This window comes from Denticeps clupeoides, unplaced genomic scaffold (assembly GCF_900700375.1).
Source record: "Denticeps clupeoides unplaced genomic scaffold, fDenClu1.1, whole genome shotgun sequence".
NCBI lineage: Eukaryota > Metazoa > Chordata > Actinopteri > Clupeiformes > Denticipitidae > Denticeps > Denticeps clupeoides.
In genome coordinates, this window is record NW_021629779.1 from 66,195 (window position 1) to 80,427 (window position 14,233).

At 60.9% G+C, this 14,233-nt stretch overlaps 1 protein-coding gene across 1 annotated transcript in view; it reads left to right on the plus strand.

The window, feature by feature from the left end:
• Positions 1-13,603, plus strand: part of LOC114773836 (CD82 antigen-like) — an 18,331-nt gene extending 4,728 nt beyond the window's left edge. The window contains exons 3-9 of the mRNA XM_028965999.1: positions 631-738; positions 10,091-10,215; positions 10,803-10,877; positions 11,636-11,734; positions 11,971-12,144; positions 12,362-12,445; positions 12,646-13,603. Coding sequence (XP_028821832.1) covers positions 631-738; positions 10,091-10,215; positions 10,803-10,877; positions 11,636-11,734; positions 11,971-12,144; positions 12,362-12,445; positions 12,646-12,723 — 743 coding nt within the window. The 3' untranslated portion in view covers positions 12,724-13,603. The remainder of the gene's footprint in view (positions 1-630; positions 739-10,090; positions 10,216-10,802; positions 10,878-11,635; positions 11,735-11,970; positions 12,145-12,361; positions 12,446-12,645) is intronic.
• Positions 13,604-14,233: the final 630 nt, after the last annotated feature.

Consider the following 14,233-nt stretch of genomic DNA (forward strand, 5'->3'; position numbering starts at 1 on the left):
CTCGTCTGTCTTTGTTCATTTCTGAGTAAATACAGGGTCTGTGTGAACGGTTTGGGGTTCAGCAGACTGAGTTTAATTGGGACGAGGGACACCGGGGTTCTGGGCTGGAAGTGGATTAGGACCCGGGTGGCCTGCGCTGGTGCTGCAGACAGGCATGTGTGTGTGTGTGTGTGTTTGAACACGGGCCACATCCGCTCACAAACGCCTCCTCTTACTGCCACGCAGAGACTACACAATCAATCCCAGATGTTACGGTTCTGTGTGTGTGTGAGCGAGGGAGAGAGCGAGCAGATACCCCTGCAGGGCTGGATTAGTATCATTGTAAACACACACACACACACACACACACACACACACACACAGAAAAGTGTTGAAAGTGAACTGATGGTCATTGTGAATCACAGCATCACACGTGTCCTCTGTATTTAACCGTAACCCTTGGTGACAGTGGGAACCATGACAGGGACCTTCATCAAGGGGACCTCAGTGGCACCTTAGTGGCTCGGGACTCGAACCCGATCTGACTACGGGGTTCTGATCGAACATACGAGGCCGCTTCCTTCACCGCTAGGCCACCACTGGCCCCACATTCACACACTCACACGTTCTCACACACACTTTACTGGTTAGAACACCATCATGTTCTCTCTCGGTTCTCTCTGCAGATTTTCGGAGCGTTGTTTATGGGATTTGGTCTTTGGGTTCTGCTGGACAACCAGAGCTTCATAGTTGTCCTGCGTAAGTATCTCTTTAAAAGTCTTCTGTGTGTGTGTGTGTGTGTGTGTGTGTGTGTAACCCTTTTGACCCATTGGCCTGACTCTGTAAAGCACCCATTTCACGGTTCGATCACCCCGTTGTTGGCGGGTGCCATGTCTGAACCTGTCACATTTGTGTTCATTTACCACTAGAAGAATGCAGCTCACACAACAGAGCACAGCATTTATATATATACACACACCACACCACACACACACACACAACAGAGAAGGAAAGCAGGCAGCAGTATTTCTCTAGGAAGACCTCTGTGTTTCTCATCACACAAACACACACGCACAAATGTCTTCTCCAGTCATAGGGTAACTACAGACACACACACACACAAACTCACAGACTTGTTCAAACTCAATCTGTCTTACCTCACTGTGCCTCGAAGTGTAGTAACTGTTGTGCAGTATTATACCTCGATATTATTTGCTTGATTGTCATCTTACCTGCACTTTAACTCACTGTTTACTTAGAATTGTTAATAGTCTCGACATTTATATTTTATTTATCTTTGTCAGCGTAGTTTAAATGTACATCTGCTGCTTTTTATTCAAACGCTATCTCGCTTGTGTAGTCACAATAAAGGCATCTAATCTAATCTAGGTGAGGGGCGCTGTGTCGAGGGGCGCTGTGTCGAGGGGCGCTGTGTCGAGGGGCGCTGTGTCGAGGGCCGCTGTGTCGAGGCCGCTGTGTCGAGGGCCGCTGTGTCGAGGGCCGCTGTGTCGAGGGCCGCTGTGTCGAGGGCCGCTGTGTCGAGGCGAGGGCCGCTGTGTCGAGGCGAGGGCCGCTGTGTCGAGGCGAGGGCCGCTGTGTCGAGGGCCGCTGTGTCGAGGCGAGGGCCGCTGTGTCGAGAGGCGCTGTGTCGAGGCCGCTGTGTCGAGGCGAGGGCCGCTGTGTCGAGGGCCGCTGTGTCGAGGGCCGCTGTGTCGAGGGCCGCTGTGTCGAGGGCCGCTGTGTCGAGGGCCGCTGTGTCGAGGGCCGCTGTGTCGAGGGCCGCTGTGTCGAGGCGAGGGGCGCTGTGTCGAGGGCCGCTGTGTCGAGGGCCGCTGTGTCGAGGCGAGGGGCGCTGTGTCGAGGCGAGGGGCGCTGTGTCGAGGGCCGCTGTGTCGAGGGCCGCTGTGTCGAGGGCCGCTGTGTCGAGGGGGCGCTGTGTCGAGAGGCGCTGTGTCGAGGGCTGCTGTGTCGAGGCGAGGGCCGCTGTGTCGAGGGCCGCTGTGTCGAGGGGCTGTGTCGAGGGCCGCTGTGTCGAGGGCCGCTGTGTCGAGGGCCGCTGTGTCGAGGGCCGCTGTGTCGAGCGAGGGCCGCTGTGTCGAGGGCCGCTGTGTCGAGGGCCGCTGTGTCGAGGGCCGCTGTGTCGAGGGCCGCTGTGTCGAGGGCCGCTGTGTCGAGGGCCGCGGTGTCGAGGCGAGGGCCGCTGTGTCGAGGGCCGCTGTGTCGAGAGGCGCTGTGTCGAGGGCTGCTGTGTCGAGGCGAGGGGCGCTGTGTCGAGGGCGCTGTGTCGAGGGGCGCTGTGTCGAGGGGCCTGACTCTGTAAAGCACCATTTCACGGTTCGATCACCCCGTTGTTGGCGGGTGCCATGTCTGAACCTGTCACATTTGTGTTCATTTACCACTAGAAGAATGCAGCTCACACAACAGAGCACAGCATTTATATATATACACACACACACACACACACACACACACATACAGAGAAGGAAAGCAGGCAGCAGTATTTCTCTAGGAAGACCTCTGTGTTTCTCATCACACAAACACACACGCACAAATGTCTTCTCCAGTCATAGGGTAACTACAGACACACACACACACACAAACTCACAGACTTGTTCAAACTCAATCTGTCTTACCTCACTGTGCCTCGAAGTGTTGTGCCACTTAGAATTGTTAATAGTCTCGACATTTATATTTTATTTATCTTTGTCAGCGTAGTTTAAATGTACATCTGCTGCTTTTTATTCAAACGCTATCTCGCTTGTGTAGTCACAATAAAGGCATCTAATCTAATCTAGGTGAGGGGCGCTGTGTTGAGGGGCGCTGTGTCGAGGGCCGCTGTGTCGAGGGGCGCTGTGTCGAGGGGCGCTGTGTCGAGGGGCGCTGTGTCGAGGGCCGCTGTGTCGAGGGCCGCTGTGTCGAGGGCCGCTGTGTCGAGGGCCGCTGTGTCGAGGGCCGCTGTGTCGAGGGCCGCTGTGTCGAGGCGAGGGCCGCTGTGTCGAGGGCCGCTGTGTCGAGAGGCGCTGTGTCGAGGGCTGCTGTGTCGAGGCGAGGGGCGCTGTGTCGAGGGGCGCTGTGTCGAGGGGCGCTGTGTCGAGGGCCGCTGTGTCGAGGGGCGCTGTGTCGAGGGCCGCTGTGTCGAGGGCCGCTGTGTCGAGAGGCGCTGTGTCGAGGGCCGCTGTGTCGAGAGGCGCTGTGTCGAGGGCTGCTGTGTCGAGGCGAGGGCCGCTGTGTCGAGGGGCGCTGTGTCGAGGGGCGCTGTGTCGAGGGGCGCTGTGTCGAGGGGCCTGTGTCCGAGGGGGCGCTGTGTCGAGGGCCGCTGTGTCGAGGGCCGCTGTGTCGAGAGGCGCGGTGTCGAGGGCCGCTGTGTCGAGGCGAGGGCCGCTGTGTCGAGGGGTGCTGTGTCGAGGGGGAGGGGCGCTGTGTCGAGGGCCGCTGTGTCGAGGGCCGCTGTGTCGAGGCGAGGGGGCGCTGTGGTCGAGGGCCGCTGTGTCGAGGGGCGCTGGTGTCGAGGGCCGCTGTGTCCGAGGGCCGCTGTGTCGAGGGCCGCTGTGTGTCGAGGGGCCGCTGTGTCGAGGGCCGCTGTGTCGAGGCGAGGGCCGCTGTGTCGAGGCGAGGGCCGCTGTGTCGAGTGCCGCTGTGTCGAGGGGGCGCTGTGTCGAGGGCCGCTGTGTCGAGGGGCGCGTGTCAGGGGCGCTGTGTCGAGGGGCGCTGTGTCGAGGGCCGCTGTGTCGAGGCGAGGGCCGCTGTGTCGAGAGGCGCTGTGTCGAGGGGCGCTGTGTCGAGGGGCGCTGTGTCGAGGGGCGCTGTGTCGAGGGGCGCTGTGTCGAGGGGCGCTGTGTCGAGGGGCGCTGTGTCGAGGGGCGCTGTGTCGAGGGGGCGCCTAGTGTCGAGGGCGCTGTGTCGAGGGCCGCTGTGTCGAGGGGCGCTGTGTCGAGGGCCGCTGTGTCGAGGCGAGGGCCGCTGTGTCGAGGCCCGCTGTGTCGAGGGGCGCTGTGTCGAGAGGCGCTGTGTCGAGGGCGCTGTGTCGAGGGGCGCTGTGTCGAGGGGCGCTGTGTCGAGGGGCGCTGTGTCGAGGGGCGCTGTGTCGAGGGCCGCTGTGTCGAGGGGCGCTGTGGTCGAGGGCCGCTGGTGTCGAGGCGAGGGCCGCTGTGTCGAGGCCCGCTGTGTCGAGGGGCGCTGTGTCGAGAGGCGCTGTGTCGAGGGGCGCTGTGTCGAGGCGAGGGCCGCTGTGTCGAGGGCCGCCGTGTCGAGGGCCGCTGTGTCGAGGCGAGGGGCGCTGTGTCGAGGGCCGCTTGTCGAGGGCCGCTGTGTCGAGGGGCCGCTGTGTCAGGGCCGCTGTGTCGAGGGGCGCTGTGTCGAGGAGGCCGCTGTGTCGAGGGCCGCTGTGTGTCGAGGGCGCTGTGTCGAGGCAGGGGCCGCTGTGTCGAGGGCAGCTGTGTCGAGGCGAGGGCCGCTGTGTCGAGGCGAGGGCCGCTGTGTCGAGGCGAGGGCCGCTGTGTCGAGGGCCGCTTGTGTCGAGGGGGCGCTGATGTCGAGGGCCGCGTGGTCGAGGGGCGCTGTGTCGAGGGGGCGCTGTGTCGAGGGCCGCGGTTGTCGAGGGCCGCTGTGTCGAGGGCCGCTGTGGTCGAGGCGAGGGCCGCTGTGGCGAGGGGCGCTGTGTCGAGGGCCGCTGGTCGTCGAGGGGGCGCTGTGTCGAGGCGCTTGTCGAGGGCCGCTGTGTCGAGGGCCGCTGTGTCGAGGGCGCTGTGTCGAGGGGCGCTGTGTCGAGGGCCGCTGTGTCGAGGGGCGCTGTGGCGAGGTAGGCGAGGGCCGCTGTGTCGAGGGCGCTGTGTCGAGGCGAGGGCCGCTGTGTCGAGGCGAGGGCCGCTGTGTCGAGGCGAGGGCCGCTGTGTCGAGGGCCGCTGTGTCGAGGGGCGCTGTGTCGAGGGCCGCTGTGTCGAGGGGCGCTGTGTCGAGGGGCGCTGTGTCGAGGCCGCTGTGTCGAGGGCCGCTGTGGTCGAGGGCCGCTGTGTCGAGGGGCGCTGTGTCGAGAGGCGCTGTGTCGAGGGCTGCTGTGTCGAGGCGAGGGCCGCTGTGTCGAGGGCCGCTGTGTCGAGGGCCGCTGTGTCGAGGCGAGGGGCCGCTGTGTCGAGGGCCGCTGTGTCGAGGGGCGCTGTGTCGAGAGGCGCTGTGTCGAGGGGCGCTGTGTCGAGGCGAGGGGCCGCTGTGTCGAGGGCCGCTGTGTCGAGGGCCGCTGTGTCGAGGGCCGCTGTGTCGATGGCGAGGGGCGCTGTGTCGAGGGGCCGCTGTGTCGAGGGCCGCTGTGTCGAGGGCCGCTGTGTCGAGGGACGCTTGTGTCGAGGGGCGCTGTGTCGAGGGGGCGCTGTGTCGAGGGCCGCTGTGTCGAGGGCCGCTGTGTCGAGGGGGCAATGGGTGTCGAGGCGAGGGCCGCTGTGTCGAGGGCAGCTGTGTCCGAGGTGAGGGGGCGCTGTGTCGAGGGGCGCTGTGTCGAGGGGCGCTGTGTCGAGGGGCGCGTGGTCCGAGGGGGCGCTGTGTCGAGGGGCGCTGTGTCGAGGGCCGCTGTGTCGAGGGGCCTGTGTCGAGGGCCGCTGTGTCGAGGGGCCGCTGGTGTCGAGAGGCGCTGTGTCGAGGGCCGCTGTGTCGAGAGGCGCTGTGTCGAGGGCTGCTGTGTCGAGGCGAGGGCCGCTGTGTCGAGGGGCGCTGTGTCGAGGGGCGCTGTGTCGAGGGGCGCTGTGTCGAGGGGCGCTGTGTCGAGGGGCGCTGTGTCGAGGGCCGCTGTGTCGAGGGCCGCTGTGTCGAGGGCCGCTGTGTCGAGGGCCGCTGTGTCGAGGCGAGGGCCGCTGTGTCGAGGGGTGCTGTGTCGAGGGGCGCTGTGTCGAGGGCCGCTGTGTCGAGGGCCGCTGGGTCGAGGCGAGGGGCGCTGTGTCGAGGGCCGCTGTGTCGAGGGGCCGCGGTGTCAGAGGGCCGCTGTGTCGAGGGCCGGCTGTGGTCGAGGGCCGCTGTGTCGAGGCGAGGCCGCTGTGTCGAGGCGAGGGCCGCTGTGTCGAGGCGAGGGCCGCTGTGGTCGAGGGGCCTGTGTCGAGGGCCGCTGTGTCGAGGGGCGCTGTGTCGAGGGGCGCTGTGTCGAGGGGCGCTGTGTCGAGGGCCGCTGTGTCGAGGCGAGGGCCGCTGTGTCGAGAGGCGCTGTGTCGAGAGCGCTGTTCGAGGGGCGCTGTGTCGAGGGCCGCGTGTCGATGGCCGCTGTGTCCGAGGGGCGCTGTGTCGAGGGGGCGCTGTGTCGAGGCGAGGGCCGCTGTGTCGAGGCCCGCTGTGTCGAGGGGCGCTGTGTCGAGAGGCGCTGTGTCGAGGGGCGCTGTGTCGAGGCGAGGGCCGCTGTGTCGAGGGCCGCCGTGTCGAGGGCCGCCGTGTCGAGGCGAGGGGCGCTGTGTCGAGGGGCCGCTGTGTCGAGGGCCGCTGTGTCGAGGGCCGCTGTGTCGAGGGCCGCTGTGTCGAGGGGCGCTGTGTCGAGGGGCGCTGTGTCGAGGGCCGCTGTGTCGAGGGGCGCTGTGTCGAGGCGAGGGCCGCTGTGTCGAGGGCCGCTGTGTCGAGGCGAGGGCCGCTGTGTCGAGGGCAGAGGGCCGCTGTTGTCCGAGGCGAGGGCCGCTGTGTCGAGGGCCGCTGTGTCGAGGGGGCGCTGTGTCGAGGGGCCCGCTGTGTCGAGGGGCCGCTGTGTCCGAGGCGCTGTGGTCGAGGGCCGCTGTGTCGAGGCCGCTGTGTCGAGAGGGCCGCTGTGTCGAGGGCCGCTGTGTCGAGGGCCGCTGTGTCGAGGCGAGGGCGCTGTGTCGAGGGCCGCTGTGTCGAGGGCCGCTGTGTCGAGGGCCGCTGTGTCGAGGGGCGCTGTGTCGAGGGGCGCTGTGTCGAGGGCCGCTGTGTCGAGGGGCGCTGTGTCGAGGCGAGGGCCGCTGTGTCGAGGGCCGCTGTGTCGAGGCGAGGGCCGCTGTGTCGAGGCGAGGGCCGCTGTGTCGAGGCGAGGGCCGCTGTGTCGAGGGCCGCTGTGTCGAGGGGCGCTGTGTCGAGGGCCGCTGTGTCGAGGGGCGCTGTGTCGAGGGCCGCTGTGTCGAGGGCCGCTGTGTCGAGGGCCGCTGTGTCGAGGGGCGCTGTGTCGAGAGGCGCTGTGTCGAGGGCTGCTGTGTCGAGGCGAGGGCCGCTGTGTCGAGGGCCGCTGTGTCGAGGGCCGCTGTGTCGAGGCGAGGGCCGCTGTGTCGAGGGCCGCTGTGTCGAGGGGCGCTGTGTCGAGAGGCGCTGTGTCGAGGGCGCTGTGTCGAGGCGAGGGCCGCTGTGTCGAGGGCCGCTGTGTCGAGGCCGCTGTGTCGAGGCCGCTGTGTCGATGGGCCGCTGTGTCGAGGGACGCTGTGGTCGGGGGCGCTGTGTCGAGGGGGCGCTGTGTCGAGGGGCGCGGTGTCGAGGGCCGCTGTGTCGAGGGCCGCTGTGTCGAGGGGCGCTGTGTCGAGGCGAGGGCCGCTGTGCGAGGTCGGGGCCGCTGTGTCGAGGCGAGGGCCGCTGTGTCGAGGCGAGGGCCGCTGTGGTCGAGGCGAGGGCCGCTGTGTCGAGGCGAGGCCGCTGTGTCGAGGCGAGGGCCGCTGTGTCGAGGCCGCTGTGTCGAGGGCCGCTGTGTCCGAGGGGCGCTGTGTCGAGGGCGCTGTGTCGAGGGCCGCTGTGTCGAGGGCCGCTGGTGTCGAGGGCCGCTGTGTCCGAGGGGCGCTGTGTCGAGAGGCGCTGTGGTCGAGGGCTGCTGTGTCGAGGCGAGGGCCGCTGTGTCGAGGGCCGCTGTGTCGAGGGCCGCTGTGTCGAGGGGCGCTGTGTCGAGGCGAGGGCCGCTGTGTCGAGGGCCGCTGTGTCGAGGGGCGCTGTGTCGAGGGCCGCTGTGTCGAGGGCCGCTGTGGTCGAGGGCGCTGTGTCGAGGGCGCTGTGTCGAGGGCTGTGTCGAGGGGCGCTGTGTCGAGGGGCGCTGTGTCGAGGGCCGCTGTGTCGAGGGCCGCTGTGTCGAGGGGCGCTGTGTCGGGCCGCTGTGTCGAGGCGATGGCGCTGTGTCGAGGGCCGCTGTGTCGAGGGCCGCTGTGTCGAGGGGCGCTGTGTCGAGAGGCGCTGTGTCGAGGGCTGCTGTGTCGAGGCGAGGGCCGCTGTGTCGAGGGCCGCTGTGTCGAGGCGAGGGCGCTGTGTCGAGGGCCGCTGTGTCGAGGGCCGCTGTGTCTAGGCCGCTGTGTCGAGGGGCGCTGTCGAGGGGCGCTGTGTCGAGGGGCGCTGTTGTCGAGGGCCGCTGTGTCGAGGGCCGCTGTGTCGGGGCCGCTGTGTCGAGGCGAGGGCCGCTGTGTCGAGGGCCGCTGTGTCGAGGGCCGCTGTGTCGAGGCGAGGGCCGCTGTGTCGAGGGCCGCTGTGTCGAGGGCCGCTGTGTCGAGGGGCGCTGTGTCGAGGGGCGCTGTCGAGGGGCGCTGTGTCGAGGGGCGCTGTGTCGAGGGCCGCTGTGTCGAGGGCCGCTGTGTCGAGGCGAGGGCCGCTGTGTCGAGGGCCGCTGTGTCGAGGGCCGCTGTGTCGAGGGCGCTGTGTCGAGAGGCGCTGTGTCGAGGGCTGCTGTGTCGAGGCGAGGGGCGCTGTGTCGAGGGGCGCTGTGTCGAGGCCGCTGTGTCGAGGGCCGCCGTGTCGTGTCGAGGGCCGCCGTGTCGTGTCGAGGCCCCTGCCGTGTCGTGTCGAGGGCCCCTGCGTCGTGTCGAGGGCCGCTGTGTCGTGTCGAGGGCCGCCGTGTCGTGTCGAGGGCCCCTGCGTCGTGTCGAGGGCCCCGCGTCGTGTCGAGGGCCCCTGCGTCGTGTCGAGGGCCCCCGCGTCGTGTCGAGGGCCGCCGCGTCGTGTCGAGGGCCCCCGCGTCGAGGGCCGCTGAGGGGAGTGTTGTTAAAGGCTGGACTGTAGAGTAGGTTTGTAACCGGGTTACTGGTACTGTGTCTGAATCCCCCACATTCCTCGGAATTTGGGGCTCTATAAGAAAATACTCTATTTCCAGCTGTGGCTGCCTGACCTGAGTTCCTCTCTCATCTTCGGGTTCAGGAGATCTAGCTGGATCCTGTTTTTTCTGGAGCATCATTTAGCACAAAAACAACAGATTTCTTCTAAAATCCAGATCATGAAATGGGACATTTTTTACTCAAATACTGATCTAGAGAACATCCACAGTTTAAACCAAGAAAAAAAGAAGCTCCAAAACCGCGTCCAGGCTCTGTGCTGCTGCTGTATTTGTGGTCAGATTCTGATCTGGGGCCAGAGTTACTGAAACCCAAGGACCTCAGCAGATTATGCAACAGACTTTACACCGAGACTCCACGTCAAGATTTTAAAAAGAAGAAAGTGAAGTGATTGTCACATGTGATAGCACAGCACACGGTGCACACAGTGAAATGTGTCCTCTGCATTTATCCCATCACCCTGAGTGAGCAGTGGGCGGCCATGACAGGCGCCCGGGGAGCAGTGTGTGGGGACGGTGCTTTGCTCAGTGGCACCTTGACAGATCGGGATTCGAACCAGCAACCTTCTGATTACGGGGCCGCCTCCTTAACCGCTGTCCACCACTGCCCCAGTAAAATTACACCGAGACACCACGTCGCATCATACATACAACATGTAACATGTTCAGAACCTCAGGATGTTACTACAAGAATTCCTCTCTAATCTGGACGCAGGTTTTTTAGAAAAATGAAAATCTGTTTTAGAGGAATTTGTTTTCCACGGCGTGAATCCATACTGGGACTCCACCGTGACGCTCCATCCTTCGTCAGAACCATGACAGTTGTGTGTCTGCGTGTGTTGTTCACACTGAGCTCTTTGTGACTGACTCTCTCAGCAGTGCTGCATCTGAGCTGCCTTTTGTTCAGATGGAGTCTGTGTGTGTGTGTGTATGTGTGTGTGTATGTGTGTGTGTTCTGGATGGATCTCTGACTTGGCATTTGCTCTGTTAAGGTTATGCTGAGTTTTGTTTATTTTAAAATGAAAAATTTGAACTCAGCAGCATTGCGTTCCAGTCTGAGTGTGGAGGGATGTACAACTGCAGCTGAAAGTGTGTGTGTGTGTGTGTGTGTGTGTGTTACAGAGGACTCCTCCTTGCCTCTGAAGGTGGGTTCCTACGTTCTGATTGGGGTGGGGTCTCTCACCCTGCTAATGGGATTCCTGGGTTGTCTGGGGGCTATCTACGAGATCCGCTGCCTGCTGGCACTGGTGAGACTCAGACACACACACACGCATACACACACACACACACACGCACACACACGCATGCGCATACACACACACACACACACACACTCACACTCACACGCATGTGCGCACACACACACATACACACACGCACACACACGCATACACACTCACACGCATGCACACTCACACACACACACACCCACACTCACACGCATGCGCACACACACACACACTCACACACACACACACACACACACGCACACACACACGCACACTCACACGCATGCGCGCACACACACTCACACACACACACACCCACACACACACCACCCACACACACACACACACACTCACACTCACACGCATGTGCGCACACACACACATACACACACGCACACAGACGCATACACACTCACACGCATGCACACTCACACACACACACACACACACACACTCACACGCATGCGCACCACACACACACACTCACACACACACACACACACACACGCACACACACACGCACACTCACACGCATGCGCGCACACACACACACCTCACACACACACACGCACACACACTCTCTTTCACTCCTCTCTCCCTTTCAGTATTTCAGCTGCCTGCTGCTGGTTCTTCTGGCCCAAGTAGCCACTGCTGTACTCATCTACTTCCAGCGGGATGTGGTGAGTGTGTCAGTGTGTGTTTGCCGCTGATTACTGTTCACATTAAGAGATAATAAATAAGGTCAGTTTAAAAAACAGATGTACAGACCTTGAGGAGTGTGTGTGTGTGTGTGTGCACGCCTGCATGACTGGATGTGTATGTGCTGTTTGGGTCGTGACGTGTGTGTTTACGTCTGCAGAGTAACACTGATACAGTGCAGCTGTGCACACAGGGACATTCTACTCTGGACAACAGATGTAGTCTGTGTGTCCCCTTGTGTGTGTGTGTGTGTGTGTGTGTGGTGTGTGTGTGTGAGAGAGTGTGACTCAGCAGCGCCCCTACTGGTGACTGCATCTGTCCACTGTGAGTTGGTGGCTGTATGTTGTGTTCAGGAGGAAAAGAGAGAACCTGAAGAGAACAGGAAGAGACTGTCAGGTGACAGGAAGCAGAAATTCACTGTGTAACACACACATAAATTGCAGTAAATCAGCAGTACTGTTCTGCAAATGCAGGGTTCTGGTCAAAATATGTTTATTCATTCATTTTGGTATGGAGGTGTTGTTACCAGTGTGGAACATCTGCAGGTTCTCCGTTCATGTTGGTTTCTGGTATTATCCAGAATATCAGGATCCAGCAGAAGATCATATGAAAGTGTTATGACCCCTGAGGCATTTTACTGCGTATCATACTGTGACAAATAAAATCTGAATCTGAATTTGAGATGCTCTGAAGATGCACTCAGGGTCCAGACTGTCTCCGCTTCATCATCTGCTTGCAGCTCCGGAGTGAGATGACCAACATTGTGACCAAATTAGTGGAGCACTACCCCGGGGAGAACAAGACCACGGAGCAGGCGTGGGACTACATCCAGAGAACCGTGAGTCCTGGTCCAAACATCTTCACCCAACACCAACACAACATCTGATTTATTCTCCGGATGGAAGGTTCCATCCTGACTCATCCAAAGTGCATCTGAAGAATTTTGTTCATCTTTCAGCTCCTTGTAATTTGACAGGTGGAACTTCTTGACTGGTTGGGCACCGAGACTGATGGAATGCTTGCAGTTTTTGGCAGACCTCTGACTGCGCCGCTGGTGCTGCTCTCGCCTGGCAGGTGCAGTGCTGTGGGTGGACTGGGAGTGTGGACTGGATCCAGAACCCGGTGGTGGTGAACAGCTCTCTGATGCTGTACCCCTGCTCCTGTCGAAACACGTCCACCGCCGACAACAACGCCACCGACAGCGGCTTCTGTGAGGCCAAGTCCCCCGACTGGCCCATCTATGAGCAGGTGATCAAAGCGACCAATCACAGAGTAGCTCTCAGCAGCACAGAGGTATGAGCAGATTGTCACATCTCTTCTCAGCGATGCAGGAATGTGACTGTGACATGTGTCTTCGTCATAAATTAGAACGCTTATTTAAACCGGCCCGTCCACCGCGGGAACTGCAGAGTGACATTCAGGCGTGTCACAATCCAGCTAAACCGTCACCCTGTCGTCTCCTCAGGGCTGCATGCTGAGCGTGGAGAGCTGGCTCTTCACCAACTACGGCGTGATCCTGGGCGTCTGCCTGGGCGTGGCCGTGATCGAGGTACAGTATGTAGCACGGCGAGGGGCCTGGGTAGATTTTCTGGTAAAATACCCTGCTTTTGATGGCGCCAGATCGCAGTTCCCGAGTTGGCCACTGGAGGGGAGCAGTGTCCTGATCTGATTGGCTGCTGGTTGTGAAATTCGGGGGAAACCAGACTGTACCGTGGCTAACAACCTGCTTCTCCTGTGGCTTCTCAACAGCTGCTCGCCATGATCCTCTCTATGGGCCTGTGCAAGAGTGTCCACCAGGAGGAGTACACCAAAGTTCCGAGATACTGAGGGCAACACGGGCACACACACGCACACACACACACACACACACACAGACACACACACGCACAAGGAACAAGACCACTCTATTGGACGCCCTTCAATCCATCCATGAAGCCCCAGAGCAGTGTCACTGTACAGCACACTACCCCACAACACCATGAACATGGTGGGCCTGTGTAACGAGAGACAATAACTCTCTCTAACACACCCCCACACACACACACACACACACACACTCAGCTTTGTTCTTCTTTGGTTCTGGCCATCAGGAAATGAGTTGGAAGAGAATTAGAGAAGGTACAGGTGTAGCGGGAATGCAGTGTGGGTTGCAGGGTCAGGGGTCAGGGGTCAGGGGGGAGGACATTGACCTTCCTGGCTGCACCAAACACTAGCAGCACCTTGCAGGGACCCAGGATGATTACAGAGTGTCTGTCACAGCACTCCTCAGAAAGAAGCGTATAAACATCGTCCCAACAGAGCCGATGCAGAGTGTGTGTGTGTGTGAGAGTGTGAGAGTGTGAGAGTGTGTGTGTGTGTGAGATTGTGTGTGTTGGGGGACTTCCTGCTTAGGAGGGAAATGTCAGTATTTTGAAGGGAAGTCCAGATTAATCCCCCTGACCTCGTTTAACTCGGAATCTCGTGACCCCTAACCAGACTGTGAAGATCGATCACTCCTACAGAAGTAAGCTGACCTCATACACGCATTTACACATTTTTAACATTTTTTTAACACCTTTAGTACATTTTGTAATGTAAATGTAAAATGGGAAAATGTCGCAGTTCTCTTACGTTTTTTTATATGTGTGTGTGGAATAATTCTGAAGCTTTTCAGAAGAGTAAAAACTTGTATGGATGTTTGTTACAATAAAAAAATCTCACCCCTGTATCACTGCTGATTTCATCCTTAATAAAACGGAATTAAAGATATTAGTTAGTGTCACGGCTGCCAAGACGACGGAGGGAAAGGCCCCCCGGAAGCGGAAAGATACGGGGTCACCAGGAGGCATAAAACACCGAACCCCGCCCGCACCCTTTGCCGATTTTCAGTGATGCTGATTTTGGATTCTCTCTCTGGGGGTGTTACCAAACCCCTCTTCTGCCCCTGACCAAGTCCCGGTCTTCAGTCCCTGCCCGGGGACTCCAGCGAAGACAGTTTCCCGCTCGTGATACAGAGCGTCCAGTCATGTGTCCAGTCTTTATATTTATCATGTATTATCAACGCATGAAGAAGTCCTGAAGCAGGAAAGGTGACCTCTCATGAAGGTATGAAGGTTTGGGATTAGAAACGTCCTTTTTTATGTGGCCGTGGGGACAGCGGTGGCCCAGCGGTTACGGAAGCGGCCGCGTAATCAGAAGGTTCAGGGTTCGAATCCAGAGCCGCCAAGGTGCCACTGAGGTCCCCTTGATGAAGGTCCCGTCCCCACACACTGGTCTCCGGGTGCTGTCATGGTGCCCACTGTCACCAAGGGTGACGGTTAAAGACAGGACACGTGTCACCGTGTGCTGTGCTGCTGTG